At 48.0% G+C, this 18,161-nt stretch overlaps 1 protein-coding gene across 2 annotated transcripts in view; it reads left to right on the top strand.

Annotated features, from left to right (window-relative positions):
- ASIC2 (acid sensing ion channel subunit 2) overlaps positions 1 to 18,161 on the top strand; it is a 1,225,960-nt gene that overhangs the window by 1,157,249 nt on the left and 50,550 nt on the right. For both annotated transcript variants that reach the window (XM_034755993.1, XM_034755994.1), the window contains exon 4: positions 14,957 to 15,107. In XM_034755993.1, coding sequence (XP_034611884.1) covers positions 14,957 to 15,107 — 151 coding nt within the window. The remainder of the gene's footprint in view (positions 1 to 14,956; positions 15,108 to 18,161) is intronic.

The following is an 18,161-nucleotide window of genomic DNA, read 5'->3' as shown; positions in this document are numbered from 1 at the left end:
AGTCCCTCAGTCCTACTTCTTGTGTAGCCAATCGCTAAGAGAAACCAGTTTGTTTACATTTACAGGAGATAATGCTGGCCACTTCTTATTTACAATGTCACCTGAAAGTGAGAACAGACGTTCACATGGCACTTTTGTAGCCAGCATTGCAAGGTATTTATGTGCCAGATATGCTAAACATTCGTATGCCCCTTCATGCTTTGTCCAGCATTCCAGAGGACATGCTTCCATGCTGATGACGCTTGTTAAAAAAATAAATAATGCATTAATTAAATTTGTGATTGAACTCCTTGGGGGAGAATTGTATGTGCCCTGCTCTGTTTTACCCATATTTTGCCATATATTTCATGTTATAGCAGTCTTGGATGATGACATGTTCATTTTAAGAACACTTTCACTGCAGATTTGAAAAAACACAAAGAAGGTACCAATGTGAGATTTCTAAGGATAGATATAGCATTCAACCCAAGGTTTAAGAATCTGAAGTGCCTTCCAAAATCTGAGAGGGATGAAGTGTGGAACATGCTTTCAGAAGTCTTAAAAGAGCAACACTCTGATGCAGAAACTACAGAACCTAAACCACCAAAAAATAAAATCAGTCTTCTGCTGGTGGCATCTGACTCAGATGATGGAAATGAACATACGTCTGTCTGCACTGCTTTGGATTGTTATCGAGCAGAACCTGTTGTCAGCATGGACGCATGTCCTCTAGAATGGTGGTTGAAGCATGAAGGGACATATGAATCTTTAGCGCATCTGGCATGTAAATATCTTGTGATGCCGGCTACAACAGTGCTATGAGAACGTCTGTTCTCACTTTCAGGTGACTTTGTAAACAAGAAGCAGTCAGCATTATCTCCTACAAATGTAACCAAACTTGTTTGTCTGAGCGACTGGCTGAACAAGAAGTAGGACTGAGTGGACTTGCAGGCTCTAAAGGTTTACATTATTTTATTTTTGAATGCAGGTTTTTTTGTACATAATTCTACATTTGTAAGTTCAACTTTCATGATAAAGAGATTGCACTACAGTACTTGTAATAGGGGAAGTGAAAAATACTATTTTTTTTTACAGTGCAAATATTTGTAAAAAAAATAAATATAAAGTGAGCACTCTACATTTTGTATTCTCTGTTGTAATTGAAATCAATATATTTGAAAATGTAGAAAACATCCAAAAATATTTAAATAAATGGTATTCTATTATTGTTTAACAGCATTATTAATCGCATGATTAATCACGATTAATTTTTTTAATCACTTGACAACTCTAGTAATAAATAACAATATTATGACAGAATAATATGTAGCAAAACACGTTCACTGAGCCCAACATTACATTTCAAGATCCCATCAGTAGAGGTGTTTTAAAAATGACTGGTATTTATGGCAGGAAGTTAAAAATGATTTTTAAGTTTCCCACTAAAACAAAGATTTTTGATGAAAACCTGAAACAGAACATTTTTCACTTTTAAAGAATTGTTTTCCATCAAGCTTTTTCTGTTTTCAAAACCCCCAACGTCTGAAAACTCAAACCAGAAAATTTCTACCAAAAAGAAATTTTTTGGCGAAAATTGCCCTACTGGCTCCAGCTAAATCCCAAACACCACGGGAATGTCTTGGGATTGGACTTTAACAAGTGCAGCACCACCATCGCCTCCATCTCAACTAACTTCTCCTTTCCCCGAAAGAACCATTATTACCGGCTTTACGCCATCTCCAAAAGACAGTCGGACACGGCGGGGTGGGTTTCCTTCTAAAACTCTCCCCAGCTGAAGGGAAAGGATACAGACTAACACGGCTACCACTCTGAAGTCTTACTGAATAATTTACATTTCCAGTGCATTAGCTGTTTTTCCTTCATTTCTGTATCTTTAATAAGAGGTTGAAAGGGATTTTTAATGGGGTGTTGGTGATGGTATTAAGCAGGCTGAGGTCCCTGTATACCAAACCCCAGGCCGTGTTTAACACTGTTTGATGTTGGACAGAGACTAGGTTCTATTAACACCTTTGGACCATTTATTTCATCTCCATTAATACAAGAGGGCTGTTTGCTCAGCGGCAGTGTGGTCTGCTAGACAGAGCTGTAGGCTGATGTTCAGAGGAGCTGCGTTCTATTCCCACGTCTTTTACTGGGTGACCTATCACTTTTTGGTGCCTCCAGTTTCCCTATCTGGGGATCATGATACTGACTGCCTCTGTAAAGCACTTTCAGAGGGATGGATGAAAAATGTTAAACAAGAGCTGGGTATTATGGCGGAAGTCAGACCGTGTGATCACAACGGTCCCTTCCGGCCTTAAAAATCTACCACTAGGAAACAACAAAGGCCTGAATCACTGTGCCAGGCAGAACGGGTGAAAATCCCCATGCCAAGGGCAGAGGAGAAAGGCCCCCAAAGTGAAGTGGGGTGCAGTGAGCCCCCCGAAGCTGTGTGCCTGCTTGGTAGATGTGGGGCTGACTCTCCTTTTGCTGCCTCTCTGACACCCCCCTTCCACACCTATCCCTGTGGATGGGGAAGGTCTTTTAAAACACCTGAGGCATTTAGCACAGAAGCCTGTGAAGGTAGCCCTTTCCGGCTGGGCCATCCCTTCCTCCTGCTGAGACCCAGAGCAGCTGTGGGGAGAGGGAGCCTGGAGACGTAGGAGGGCTGGGGACTCGCACGTAACTGGTGGGGGGCAGGTAGGGAACACAAGCCAGCAGAGCAGGGGATGGAGGGGCCGTGGGAGCAGGACACACCACAGCATGTGTGCTCCAAGCTTCAAGGAGTCAGGACCCAGCCGAGTCCTGCTTCTGCAACGTTCTTTCAGAGACAATGGGTCTGTCTACACAGCAAAGAAAAACCCGCGGCTGGCCAGGCATAGCTGACTCAGGCTCGGGCTATGGGGCTGTTTCATTGCTGTGGAGACTCCTGGTCTCGCGCTGGCGCTGAGCTCTGGGACCCTCCCACCCCGCAGGGTCCTAGACCAAGCCCAGGTGTCTACACAGCAAAGGAACAGCCCCACAGCCTGAGCCCCACAAGCCCCCGTCTACATTGCTGTGTAGACCGACCCACTATGTCCGTAACAGAGCCCCGTGCTAGAGTCCATCCTGGATAGTGCAGTTTAGAATAACGGAACCGTTATCCTCTATCCCGTTCTGAACGCAGGATCCTAACACCCTTGCTGCCTGCACTGGCCTCCCGCATTCTCCCTACAGAGGCTGTGGCTAATGCAGATGCTGCCCATGAGTACGAGCGCTTTAAACCGCTCCTTCAGACGTGCATTTTGCCACACGGGTGGAATCTCAGCCCTCCCCCCAACCCCCCACCCCATGTGCCTGCTGATCTACTTCCATGTCACGGGACTCGGGGATTCCAGAAGGAATTTGGGGCGTGTGGCATTGATATTAGAGAGACGCACACGTGGCTGCCCTGCTGCTCACTACAAGGGGGATGCTGATCCGAGTTGAAGGAAGGACTCCGAACACAAGCGCCGGTGTGTGCTGCAGAAGGGTGATTAAGGACTGATCATAAACCCATGGGAGATGCCCCAAAATGTCAGTAGACTTGGATCAGGACCAGCAGGCACACAAGGGGCTACAGAACATCGGCTCCTTTTCTGTCCTGGCACCGCGGCTTGGGGACGATCTTGTGTACGTGGTGGTGAGAGACGGGCGTCACGGTCTCCTTAGAGCGTAGTTGGGGCCTGGAGAGGTGCTGAAGCGCTTTGAAAGGGATGAAGGCGTCTTCATTGTAGAGGATGGCATTAAGCTAGTTTGCAATCCCTAACCCAGCCAACAAGCCATGCAGGCTAACCCTATCAAACCTCCATCCACTTGTTAAAGAAACAAATGACTGGGAAACAATCCGTTACCCATAAACGAGGCAAGCCACTTGCAGTATCGGGGGGTAGCCGTGTTAGTCTGTATCCACAAAAACAACAAGGAGTCCGGTGGTACCTTAAAGACTAACAGATTTATTTGGGCATAAGCTTTTGTGGGTAAAAAACCTCACTTCTTCAGATGCAGTAATTACCTGTAGTAATAACCCTGATGCCTCTATGTTTCTGTGGCAGAGAATGCCCCATAGCTAAAGCACAGGTAAATGTGTTTATTTATGGACTTTTTCTGTGGGGCTCATTCCCATAGTATCTGAGCACCCACCAGTGGGTTTACCCTTACAATCCCCCACCCCATGAGCACAGTCAGGGCTATTCTCCCACTTTAACCCATGGGGAAACTGGGGCACTGGGCAGTTAAGGCTTGTGTTTTCAGAAGCTTGGGCAGGCTCTAGTAGCCCTTGGGTAGCTGCCATTGGCTAGTTGGCTTTCAGACATGCTGTCTCTTCAAAGGCCCCCATTACTGCAGTGACTGAGCACCTGACAGTCTTTACGGTATCTGTTCACACGAGCACAGTAGGCCCTTGCCATTAACCCATTTATGGAAGACAGGGAGCAGCTAAGTGATGTGGGCAAGGGCACCCAAGCAGTCTGTGGCAGAGTGAGTGTCAGACCCCGGTTTCCCAAGTCCCAGGGTAGCCTCCTCAACACTGGACTATCCTTCCTCACCCTGTACTGCTTCTTACTCCGTGGCTGTAAAACTGAAGCACAGAACAGGAAAAGCTGTTGCAACAGCACATGGAAAAAACCCTGACCAATCCCTGCCTCCCCTTGTGTGTCCCCGAGGCTCTTCCACAAATCAGGGTTCTCAGGACATTGTTGTGTGGTCCCAGCAGGCCCCAAACAGCCCATGGGAGGACTGATGACCTTGGGAGATGCTGTGACATTTGAACCAGGCACAGATCGTCAAAAGCGCCAGGCCCTCGGGTCGCTCCCATCCAGTGAAACCAATTTTACCGCTGAGTTCAATGGGAGCAGAGCTGAAAATAGCCACCCTGGAGATCCTCCCATAACGGAGCAGTTCCAAAGCTCCCCAGCTGGGAGCACACAGACCATTTGGGCACACGGTACTAAGAGCCATTTTCAGTCTGCTTTGAAAATTCCCATTGCTTTCTAAGCACGCAAAACTGGCTGGCTAAGTCTGTAACGAGACTCACCCAAGATGCCTGGGGCAGAGACAAAGCTCAAAGCCAGGTTTCCTGAGTCCTCCATCCGTGTCTTAACCACAAGGCTATTATCCTTCCTCTGAACTCACAAGAAATCTGTTATAAGTACAAAAACAACAAAGAGTCTGGTGGCACCTTAAAGACTAACAGATTTATTTGGGCATAAGCTTTCATGGGTAAAAACCTTACTTCTTCAGATGCATAGAGTGAAAGTTACAGATGCAGGCATTATATACTGACACATGGAGAGCAGGGAGTTACTTCACAAGTGGAGAACCAGTGTTGACAGGGCCAATTCAATCAGAGTGGATGTAGTCCACTCCCAATAATAGGTGAGGAAGTGTCAATTCCAGGAGAGGAAAAACTGCTTCTATAATGAGCCAGCCACTCCCAGTCCCTATTCAAGCCCAGATTAATGGTGTTAAATTTGCAAATGAATTTTAGTTCTGCTGTTTCTCTTTGAAGTCTGTTTCTGAAGTTTTTTTGTTCAATGATAGTGACTTTTAAATCTGTAATAGAATGACCAGGGAGATTGAAGTGTTCACTTACTGGCTTTTGTATGTTACATAAATCTGTTAGTCTTTAAGGTGCCACCAGACTTATTGTTGTTTTTGTAGATACAGACTGACACGGCTACCCCCTGTTATAAGTACCCAATGCCTGTGCTTGATGGATTGTATAGTGGCAGTTTCTCACTCAACAGAGTCTGCATCCTGCTTCCACCTGTCATTTCTCTCGCCTACATCTGGTATTTTCAGAGGTGTTGGAAAGTGCTTAAAAGCAGCACACTAGAACCAAGCCTCAGGGCTGTAGGATCATGGCCCATTCCCATGCGTTCCTTTAAAAAACCAAGAATGTGATTAATATTATCCCTGAAAAAGCTTTCCTTCATCAACCGATACCCTGTGCCAGCAAGAAATAGTCTGTGTTTGAAGCAAAGTATATTGAAACTGTGGCCGCTTTCAAAAACAAACAAAAAGCATGATGCTACTTTCTGCTCTCTACCCCAGAATACTGCAAAGCGGTTAAAAGTAGACGCGATAGATGGTAAACATTGCTAGGTACCAGCCGTGAGAAGGGTAAGGTAGATATGGGCATGGGAACTGAGGCCCAGGCTCCGAAATAGAAACATTTTATGGGCTGAATGAGGTGAGTTTTGTTTTTCGCACATCTGTGGGTCTGCTCAGGGCATGGTAAATAATAATAAAATAATGATAATAATAATTAATACTTTATTATTTATTATTATTTACATATTATATTGCAGTAGTACTTAGAAGCCCAGTCATCGACCAGCGCCCATTGTGCCATGCACTGTACAAACACAGAACATAATGATTTCCCCTGCCCCAGCATGGCACCGATAACCCAGAAGCAAACGTGTCACCTCTGGCTGGGATGTGGTCTAAGTGAGCTCAGCAGAGTTGGGCGTACTCAGTATGTTGATGCTCGGAAAGTGATGTTATTCTGCATGTGGGTGCTGTTTTCTCTAAGCCAGTACCCTAGACTGTGTTCTGCAGCTGGATCTGTTGAGGAAGAAGGAGCCATTTTCTTATGGTGTCACTTTTCCATGTAGAACTGGGAGAAGAAAGAGGGAGTTCTTCAGAGACACCTGCTCCTTGAGACAATGTTATTTTAGAGTTGACCTTTCCTTGGTTTACCTATCTCCATGTGGCACTCGCTCGTCATTACATCGCCCTTTGTCTCGCCTGTGTGTCTCACAAACTCCAGGGGACACAAGTTCTTTCTTTCACTCGGTCATTTATGGGGTGTGCATGAGACATAGGTGTTAGACCTAGGGGTGCTGGAGGGGCTGCTGCACCCCCTGGCTTGAAGTGGTTTCCATCATATACAGAGTTTGCCGCTTGGTTCAATGGATCTCAGCCCCCCCACTGTACACGTTTATCCCAGCACCCCTGGCATGAGACTGAGCAATCTGGAAATCAAAATAAAGCAATTCGATGGGAATTGTCAACAGGCTGGTACCCGCAATTCTCCATTTGCTCTCTCTGCTACGCGACAGTATTCGATTGTTGCAACAGGAGACTTGTAATACAGCCTGGGCTGGGTTCTGTGGCTTGCGCTCAGTTCTTGCAAAATGGTCATTGATTATATTGAGAGTTTTATAGGAACTGAGCAAGAACATCAGGACTGGGCAATGCCTGAGCCGGCTTCGTAATGAGCCAAATCCCAGGCTGTCACATTGCACCAAGGAGGTATTGATCTGAAGAGCTGGATTTGAGGACTGCAGTCCTTTGGCTTTGTTCAGATTTGCCATGGAGAGTCAGAGAGACTTTTACTGAACACATTCAATATCTCTAATTAAATGTATTAACGAAGGTGGTTGAAATTCACTTTGCGGCTGTCAAGCAACCCATGAGCACTAAGCCGTGCGTCTCTGGGTCCTGGGGGTGCCTTAAATCAAGTCGCTGAGAGCCCACAATGAGGTCCATCGTGCTGGACTTTGTTATCATGGCTTCACTGAATAGGTATCCTGAGCAAACAGCGCTAGTTAAACTAGCAAAGCGCTATCCCAGCATGCCCTGGGCTCTGTGTCAAACCTAGGATAGATTCCCTGGGGCTGGGCTTTCTTTCCATTGCTGCAGAGTCCCAATGGGGAATCTGGAGAGAGAAGTCAGAAGGTAGAAATAAGGCACAAGATTGTAACTTGACATTGATTAGCCTCGCTTATTTCCAGTCTGAATTCGTCTGGCTTCAGCTTCCAATCATTGTCTCTTGTTCTGCCTTTGTCTGCTAAAGAAAAGAGCCCTCTGCTATCAGAGATCTCTTCGCCATGGAGGTACTTACACACCGTGACCAAAAGACCTCTCCGCCTTCTCTTGGATAAAGGAAATAGATGGAGCTTCTTTCATCTCTCCCTGGAAGGCAGCTTTCCCAGACCTCAGATCACTCTTGTAGGTTTTCTCTCAACCTTTTCAAGTTTGTCAACATCCTTTTCAAAGTGTGAACACCAGAATCGGGGGCAGGATCCAGTAATGGCCTCGCTAATGCCCTATACAGAGGTAACACCACCTCCCTGCTCCTCATCTACATTACTTTGTTTAGAAACCCAAAGATCAAGTCAGCTTTCTAAGCCGTACTGCACAGGAGCTCACTTTCAACTGGTTTCCACGAGGAACCTTACATCTCTTTCTGCACCAGGCTACAGAGTCTCTGCCGGCACAACCCGCTAGTGTAGACACAGCATACGCCAGCAGGACGCGTTTTTCTGCTGACGGGAATGCCACCTTGCTGAACAACATTAGCTATGCCACCAGAAGAACTCCTCTGTCAGTATAGCTGCCTCTACCCTGGGGGGCTTGTCTTCATTGCCATGTTGGCTAGGTTCACACCTCTGGCTGACATAGCTATTCCAGTAAAGGTAGTAACTGCAAACCAGCTCTCACTGCTTTCCAAAATACAGCCCCTCCCCACATCTGGAGAAGAGAAGAGCGAGAGGGGACATGATAACTGTTTTCATGTACATAAAAGGTTGTTACAAGGAGGAGGGAGAAGAATTGTTCTTAACCTCTGAGGATGGGACAAGAAGCAATGGACTTAAATTGCAACAAGGGAGGTTTAGGTTGAACATTAGGAAAAACTTCCTAACTGTCAGGGTGGTTAAGTACTGGAATAAATTGCCTAGGGAGGTTGTGGAATCTTCATCATTGGGGATTTTTAAGAGCAGGTTAGACAAACACCTGTCAGGAACGGTCTAGATAATGCTTAGTCCTGCCATGAGGGCAGGGAACTGGACTAGAAGACCTCTCGAGATCCCTTCCAGTCCCATGATTCTATGATCTTGTAAGTGTAACCTACATTCTTTGTTCTTAGATGGGTGTCCTTGCATGGCCTGCATTAAAGCGTGTGTTGTTCAAATGAGCCCGCCTTACCAAGCGAGGGAGCTCGCCCTGTGAAACTGGCCTGACCTTATCAGCATTTACCACTCCACCAATTTTTGTGTCATCCCCAGACTTTATGAGCAATGGCTTTATATTTTCTTCCCGATCTATAGATTGCAAGTGGAACAAAAGAGCTACCCTCTTCAAAAGCGAATAGATAGTTAGCTGCAGTGCAGCGAAGGCCTTATTATTGATTATTTCCGGTGGTTGAGCTTTCAGAAGTGTGCTGGGCCTTCTCCAGAGACACGCTGGCAGGGGAGATGGATTAGAAGACAGAGAGAAACTAAAGGATGAAAAGACGCTCCAATAGCCTAAAATTCCACCTGCCCTTACAATAAAGTCTTTTTTTGCTGGACTGCATTGTTATCCACCTATGAAAGAGGCTCTCTAAAGAGGAACCTCGGTAGTATATGGGTTTTGCATACTGCTCTTTTACAGCCAGAATCGTGGGTTCAAATCCTGCATTAGCTCAAATGGGAAAATGGATTTGCTCACCAAAATCTGCTGGAGCGTAGCCCGGGATCACCTCTTAGTTAGGTAGGGGATCGGCCAGGGCTGCGCAAGGACCCTGGAGCAGCTGGGAAGGACTGGGAATCTCAAGTGAGGTACACTGGAGGAGCTGTGTTTGTGCAGGCCCACGAACTACAGGGCAAGGCAGGGATGCATTGCAGAGCTGGCCAAGGCCTGCCCAGCCTGAGTCCTCCGCTTCCCCAGCTGCCTTGAAAAAATGCGCTGGCTCCCTTTCCAGCTGGTAACGCTTTTTCCAGCAGCTCCATTTCCCTGTCCTTAGCAGCTGCTTCGGTGTTTCCGGCTTGTTTCCACAGGGTTTTTCACAAAATGAATTTCATTCCAGCTTGTCTCTGCTGGGAGCCCTTTATATTTTACCCCTCTCTGTGCTCACCAGCTTCCGGAATGGCCCCATTTCCTGCAGGCCAGGGCCAGGATCACCCACGCAGCTGCCAACTCTCTTACAAGTGTTCAGGATCCTGGCCAAAGATTACAGCCTGTGGGCGTTTCACTACCCTACTGGCCTCATGCTACCAGGAGCAACTGAACTGAGCAGCCAAGCATCCTGCTGGACATGGCTTCTCCCTCCCCCCACCTCCGGCATTCCCCTGGTGTGCTGTTCTCTGTGCACAGAGCAAAGATCTCAGGGGGCAGCAGGAAGAAATAACCCAATAAAGGATGATCTGGAAGTCCGGAGAGCCGGATGTGCTTTGCAGCTCTGCCACTGACTTGCAGCATGATCTCGGACAAGTCATTTTGCCTCTCTGGGCCTCAGTTTCCCCATCTACTAACTGGGAATAATACTGCTGCCCTCACAGGTGCTCAGTTGCTACAATGGTGAGCCTATAAATAAATACCTAATAGATGAACCACTAGAACTGAAATCAGAATCGGGCCAGTACATCCAGGGAAAGTGCCTCATTCGGGATAGCATCATAGAATCATAGAATATCAGGGTTGGAAGGGACCTCAGGAGATCATCTAGTCCAACCCCCTGCTCAAAGCAGGACCAACCCCAACTAAATCATCCCAGCCAGGGCTTTGTCAAGCCTGACCTTAAAAACCTCTAAGGAAGGAGATTCCACCACCTCCCTAGGGAACCCATTCCAGTGCTCCACCACCCTCCTAGTGAAAAAGTTTTTCCTACTATCCAACCTAGACCTCCCCCACCGCGACTTGAGACCATTGCTCCTTGTTCTGTCATCTGCCACCACTGAGATACTTGCCCATGACACCAAATTAAATAGAGCAGTCACCATGGTCCTAGTAGCCCCTGAAATTCCCCAGGCTTTGGGTTGTCCAGCTGTGCTCTGAAACGTAACATCATGAAGAGCTGCGGAAAAGAATCTAGACTTGAATCCAATTGTGAGGTTCATAATGGACATGGGGAATGAGTCAGACCCTATTCAGTATTCAGGGCTTTCTGCTGGGTCACGCTGAGTGCCTCCTTCAAAGTCCTGAGCAACCTCAGATCCCATTGGAATTGAGGATGTTCTGTGCTTTGCTAGGTTAGGGCATTAAACAGCATTGCTTAACCCGTCAGGAAAACCTTGGATTGGAAGTGAGCAGGGAAGAGTGAAGGCCCCTAAAAGGGTGTGTGGATCCACAGAGCTCTTGCAGCAGTTGGAAACAGCCAGGGGGAAAAAACAGTGCAAGATGTAGGTGGAATCCACACCACTGGAACTGACTGGGTTGCACAGTCCAATTCCAATCACCGTCTGACCCCTAGCACGACTATCAGCCAAAGGGGCAGAAATGGGAACACTTTCATCAAAATCTAAAGCAGCTGCATGCCAGAAAGCACTTGGGAAAGGGGTTTTATGGGCTTTAAACGCTCCAAAATATGCTCCTTCTTTCAAGACATATGCAGTCCTGACCTCTGGGCATATTCCATACCCTGGGCACTCTCCTCTCCCAAGCAGGGCCCTGCCTGTGCATTTTCTGATCCACACAGAGTCATACAATTTATAACCACCTGAGAGAATCTGTCAGCTAACTGCAGTGCATGAATTTCCCCTTGTAGTACTATCTGTAATTTCTCATGACACAAAACCCCGAAAGCGCGGGATTCATCAGGACGCTGCCTTCCATCTCACAGCTGCTGTACAAGAAACATCAACTATCATCCAGAGATACTGTCATGATGACAAGGAGTAAAGATTCATTTTAAAACTTACCTAGATCTTTATGGCTACAGGAAGGATTTTGTCAGGAATTTAGCCCATCCAGGAATTGCACCTAAACACTACAGACTGCTCTCCCAAGAGGCAATAAGTTTAGTGAGTTAACAAAGCCAGGTGATGCTGCGGGACTGGTGGGTCTGTGGTTACTTACTGCTCTGAACTCCTGCACAAGAGACCTGCTATGTTTCACGGCACACCATCGGAGAAATTAGATAAAAACATAGAATACTCTTGCTGGAAGGTTGCAACACAACACAACTTTATTTCTCAGAAATCAGAATGATAACACACAAGAACCCAAAACAGTGTGAGACAAAACAGGCTGCTCCCCAGAAAACAGAGAGGCACAACCCATCTTAGTCTAGCTGACTGGCTACTAATCATCTCATATTTCTCTAAAGAGCCCTAGCTTGCAAGCAGGACCAGGAAACCCCCTGACATTTGAAGTGGTGCTTGCAATTCTTACCCAGTCCTCGAAATACCACAAGACCTGGGTTTGATACTCCCTTGGTCCCAGACCTGGCAAGACAGAATACTCAGCCGCTGTTGTGCACCACTCCACAGTCGCTGCTTCTGCTTGATGAAGGAGCAGCAGAAATCAGTGCTGTAGGGAGCCCTTCCAGTCCTCCCCTCATGCTGATGGGAACAGGGTGTCTAGCGACGTCCCTGCTCCCTGTCAGGGTTACCAACCCCAGTGCCTCATTGAGTTTTCTGTAACCTCTGCAAAGTGGTCACCTGAAGGAGCTCCCTGGGGAAGTGAAACTGTCCACAGGGGCTGCCCCAGCCCCCAGGCCTCTCAGGTGGTGACACTTGACCCACCCTGCAGTAGGGATGTGGCCCAGCTAAGTAATCACCTATTGAGATGTAATAACGGAATGATCTGGTCCGTGAGGGGAAGTTATTGTCTATTGGGTTATAAGAATTTCCTGTGTGAATGTGTTGTTCTAGCTTAATAACGGGGAGGGGAGGAAAGCAGTACACTGGATCCAGATAAGCAACCTCTGAACAAACTTTTGGGCGCCAATTACAAGAAGCTGTTTAGCTTCGAAGATCCTATATCTTGTCTCCAACAAGCTACAAGCCTTGTTCTGCCAGTGCTGGGAACTAACAGGTTAAAAGGCCAGAAAGGGACTTGATTCCTGTGAAGGGGGTGACCAAAGGAACAGCTGTTAAAGGATTCTCTCGCCCAAGGCTGAGAGAGAAATGGTTTGTGATTAAGGGAACAGATTCTGCCAGAGGGACCTAGCAGTCTGAGCTTAGACCTCTCAGGATCTCCATGTGGAAGACGGTTAGACACCTGGTATGCTAGACGTGCCTGTAGTCTGGTTTATTGTTTTACGATCTGGTTTTCTCTGAAATGCTTTTGTTTGGAGAAGTGATGCCTTGCTTTAAGGTGGCTGTCTGGTCACTGGGTACCACTTTCATTGTCCCAGAACGGGACATAAGTCAGACCTGGTGGATGATCACGGGCGATACAGCCCGGGCCCAGTCTGGGATGGGAGAATTACTGGGTTCTGTCCTGAGGCGCACCATGGCACAAGGTCTGAGATGGTAACCAGAGAGGAGGTGTGCTTGGGGGAACCAGGATGGTTGACACCCTGCACTAGGCCTCCCAGTCAGACCACCCTCCCCATACGTCCCCAGCCCTTCCTGTACAGAGTCAGATCCATAGAAGAAGGGGAAAGGGGCGGGGGTGTTGGTTGACTGTCCACCTAAACTATCCCCTGCTGCTGCCTTATTCCCCACCCCCACACGCCCCAGGGACAGACGTCCGTTTTTCACTTTGAAAATCTGGTCACCCTAGATGGGACGGCCCCAGCAACAGAAGGCATGGCAGGGAGGAGTCACTCCATTAAACACAGCAGGATACATGAGCTGTAGCCCACTGCTGAGTGTGCCCACAGGGCCCCTCTTGTGCCTGATCCACCGAGCATGTGAGTCTGTTACAGCCCTTGAGCTGGAGAGAAACAGCCTCCCCTCAAAAAACATTCTCCTGAAGACATTGAAAAACCAGTTAATTTCATGCAAAACAGGGACGGGTGTCAGAAGGAGGCTGTGTTTTATAAGCAGGCTGGGCTGCAAATCCCCAAGAGATTGGCCAGGAGTTTCAAAAGCGCCCAGTGATTCTGGGAACCTGAATTCTTCGTCGCCTGATTTGGCTCTCAGAAGCTGCTGGGCGCCCCCGGCGCCATGCGGTATCAGTGGCAGCTGCGGGAGCTCAGCGCCTCAGTGAATCAGACCTGACTTGCCTTACCCCAAAAGCTGAGACACTCAGAATCGCTGGACAGTTTCAAAATAACAGAGCTGTACTCTTCGGTGGGAATAATAACAACTCCTGTCTCGGAGAGAGTTTGTTCATTCCTTGATCGCAGAGCAGGGGAGTATCATTATCCCCAGGTCACAGATGGGGAAACTGAAGCGCAAGGAACGGGGGTGGGGGGGAGTTTGGGGATGAGAGAGAGTGACTTGTCTAAGGTCACCTAACAAAGCAGTGGCAAGGCCAGGGGTAGAATCCAGGCCTCCTGAGTCCTGCACCATCCACTAGGCCACACTGCGTCCCTAAGGCACAGCTCCCAGTGCCTCCCAAGTGGGGTTCAGGACCCCATCTGGAGCTGTTCGAATTTGCCTACCTCATCCCACCGCTGCATGGCTGTTGGCCTGCATTGTCAAAGGGGACGAGTGACTCTGGCTGCCCTAAAAAGGTCTCAAATTGGGCACCCAAAACACTAGGCACCTTGGCAAACGCAGTCCGCTGCCTTTTACCTGAGTCCCAGGCAGCTCCGCTCCCCCACTGCTAAATGGCATCGCCGAAGCAAACCATTCTTGGGGAAATTGTTCCTGGTCTGGTTGGGTGTTTTTTTCTGGGAACCTGCCAGTTTCTTCCGCACCACAGCAAGGGAGATCTGCCTGCCAAGGCCTGCCTGCCTGTTCTGTTTTGTGATGTGTCACTACACTTAGGTCTCTTCCCTGGCAGAGCAGAGTGGAGTCCCCAAGTCCCACTCCCCTTTAGCAGTACAAAACTCCATCAGTGACTGTGCATGCTCCTAACATTGGCTAGCTGCTGTGTCGGCCTCCCGCTCAGTCCCCACTTAACACAGCCATTGTGCTATTACAGTCCTGCTCTCCTCCTTCACCCAGCGGGGCTCCTCTATCTCGAAGGGCCCAACACAATGAAAGAGACACACACACACGTAGCGCCTTGCTCCCCACCAGGATCTGTTAAAGAGCAACGCTTCCCCTTCACACATCTTCCCCCAAGCGCCTTCTACGCTGCGGCTGATGCCTGTGATCTACTAACAGCCGGCTCTTTCTGTCTCTTGCAGCTGACCTACCTGCCCCCTCCGTGGGGCGAGTGTCGCTCGTCGGATGTGGGGTTAGACTTTTTCCCTGTTTACAGTATCACGGCTTGCAGGATTGACTGTGAAACCCGCTACATTGTGGAAAACTGCAACTGCAAAATGGTCCACATGCCAGGTCAGTCTGCGTGGGGATGTGTGGAACGGAACGGACCACGTGTGGTTGGGCTGATGCCTTAGGCTCTTGTTTTGTCAGTAGGACAGTAGCCCCATCATCTCAGGTGGGACCTGGAAGCCCTGATGTGGTGGGTGGGCTCCCCAGGGTACTTTTCGGGACTGCAAGGGTTTGCTCTGGTGCCTCCCACCGGGCGCTGGATGGGGTCTGCATTTCAATGGTGACGTCTGCAGCCTCCACAGTGAGCCAGGGCTGCGGGATCGAGCTCGGCGCTTGGAAGGGGCTGTGTACGTGCCAACGGTTCATCTTTAAAAGCCCTTGCTTGTGAAGGGAGCCAGGCTGGCCTAGTGGCATGCGCATTGACCTGGCACTGAGGAGAGTTGAATTCTCACCCTCACTCTACTGCTGACTTCCTGGGTGATCCTGGGCAAGTCAGTACCCCTCCCCGTGCCTCAGTTTCCCCCGTGATAAAATGGGGGTAATAATACTGACTCCCCCCCCCCATGTAAAGTGCTTTCATATCTACTGATGGAAAGTGCTAGATGAGAGCTAGGCATTATTATTATGTTGCTTCCTGTCACTCTTCCTGTCACTCAGTACGACAGAGAGACATGATTTATCCCACTGGAGGCCTGGCTCTGCTCGGCTACTTTGTACTGCTCCAAGTGGCACAAAGCAGCCAGAAACACAGCCCCTCTGACTCGCCATGGGTTCGCCCTGCCTAGGGCCAGTTCCTGGATGTTGTACAGATGCTGCAGTGGTGGCATTTTGCCCAGCCTAGAGCGTGTGGCAGTGGGAAAGAGGGCCTGGCCAGTGTGCTCCCAGGAGCCCCAGCTGGCAGAATGTCCCCTTGGAGCAGGACTGGCTCCTGGCCAGCCTCAACCGCTGCCTTATTCCACCCCCACTCTGTCCTGTCCAGCATTGAGCACAAAAGTTGGAGACCACCATTTCCTTTGTCCCAACCTCACTGGTCCGCCTGCCGCACAGAATCCAGGCCTGTAGGACATCACACCTAGGTGCGGACTGGCTCTGCTTAGCAAGGAAGATTAATAGATTCCTGCCCCTATCCATAGCATCCCAGTAGTCATTACAGTGCGGGGTAGACTCCTGATCCCCACTGATGCCAATGCCAAAGCACCGATTGATTTCAGTGGGGCCAGGATTTCACCCCAGGGGCCTGAAGCAGGTGTTTAGGCAAGAAACTGCTAGAGGGCTTAGGCTCAGTTCATGTACACGAAGTAGGCTGCAAGGCTCTTGCTGTCTCTCTGAACCCAGGGCTCCTGCAGGATCTCAGAAGCCTGGAGTGTGTTTGCAGTTAAAATTCATCACTCCATATAAAGGAAACACTAGCCGGAAACACTAGGGAAGCACTACTATTATTAGCTAATAGTGAGGGGGGATTTGATTGTTAGAAATGTAGATAGTTGGGTTTCTATTAGAAATATAGTTATTGGACTGGGAGAACCACATGGTGAATTGCCTGCCGGGATTGAAGGTTGCAGATCTCGCTTAGACATCTAGACATCTAGACAGACTTTTGGGCAGTGCTGGGGAGAAGCCAGCAGTCATGGTTCATGTAGGTACCAGTGACATAGGTGAACGATAAGAGAGAGGTCTTGGAGGCCAAATTTAGGCTGCTAGGTAAGAGATTAAAGTCCAGGTGCTCAAGGTGTTATTCTCTGAAACACTTCCGGTTCCACATGCAGGGCCAGAACTTCAGGGTCTCAATGCAAGGATGAGACGACAGTGGTATTGGGAGAAGGGATTTCGGTTTATTAGGAACTGGGGAATCTTTTGGGAAAGGAGAAAGGATGGGCTCCACCCAAACCCAAACAGAACCAGATTGTTGGCATGGAAATTTAAAAGGTTGTAAAGGAGTTTTTAACTAAGGGCAGGGGGAAAGCCAACAGATGCGGATAGAGACATTCCTTAGAGGAGGATTTATGAAAGGGGATACTCCATACCCAGGAAAGAGGAGAGGATAGACGTTGATAACATACCGGTAGGAACTGAAGAGAAACAGTCAAATGAAAAAGAGTCCCATACAGTTACATCACATGAAGTCACCTTGAGGTCTTTAAACCACGATTTGAGGACTTCAATAACTCAGACATAGGTTAGGGGTTTATTACAGGAGTGGGTGGGTGAGATTCTGTGGCCTGCGTTGTGCAGGAGGTCAGACTAGATGATCATAATGGTCCCTTCTGACCTTAAAGTCTACGAGTCTAACTAAATATTGACAAATTTTAACTGTGCTTGTATACAAATGCAAGAAGTCTAAATACTAAGATAGGTGAATGCCTGGTATTAAATGAGGATATTGTTATAAAACGCATCACAGAAACTTGGTGGAATGATGATAATTAATGGGACACAGTAATACCAGGGTGCAAAATATAGCGGAATGTCAGAGTATCATAGAAGATCAGGGTTGGAAGGGACCTCAGGAGGTCATCTAGTCCAACCCCCTGCTCAAAGCAGGACCAACACCAACTAAATCAGTAGGTTAAACTGGTGATGGAGTGGCACTATCCATTAAAGAAAACATAGAGTCAAATACAGTAAAATACACTAAAAATCTGAAATGAATCAAACTGTACCATAGAACCTCTCTGGATAGAAATTCCACACTTGAATAATAAGCATATAACAGCAGGAATATACTACCAACCACCTGACAAGGATGGGGACTGTGAAATGCTTAGGGAGATTAGAGAGACTACAGAATAGAAAACCCAATAGTAATGGGGGATTTCCACTATCTCCACATTAACTGGGAACAGGTCACCTCAGGACGGGATGCAGAGATAATATTTCTAGATACCATTAATGACAGCTTCTTGGAGCAGCTAGTCCTAGAGCCCACATGGGGAGAGGCAATTATTTTCATTTAGTTCTAAGTGGAGCACAGGATCTGGTCCAGGAGGTGAATATAGCTAAATTGCTTGGTAATTGTATCTATAATGTAATTAAAGTTAACATCTTTGTAGGGGGGAAAACACCAAAGAAACCCACCACAGCAGCATTTAACTTCAAAAAGTGGAACTACACAGAAAT

The sequence above is a fragment of the Trachemys scripta genome, chromosome 23, assembly GCF_013100865.1.
Source record: "Trachemys scripta elegans isolate TJP31775 chromosome 23, CAS_Tse_1.0, whole genome shotgun sequence".
Taxonomy (NCBI): Eukaryota; Metazoa; Chordata; order Testudines; family Emydidae; genus Trachemys; species Trachemys scripta.
The sequence above is the reverse complement of the archived record's forward strand: the minus strand, read 5'-3'. Positions and strand labels throughout refer to the sequence as shown.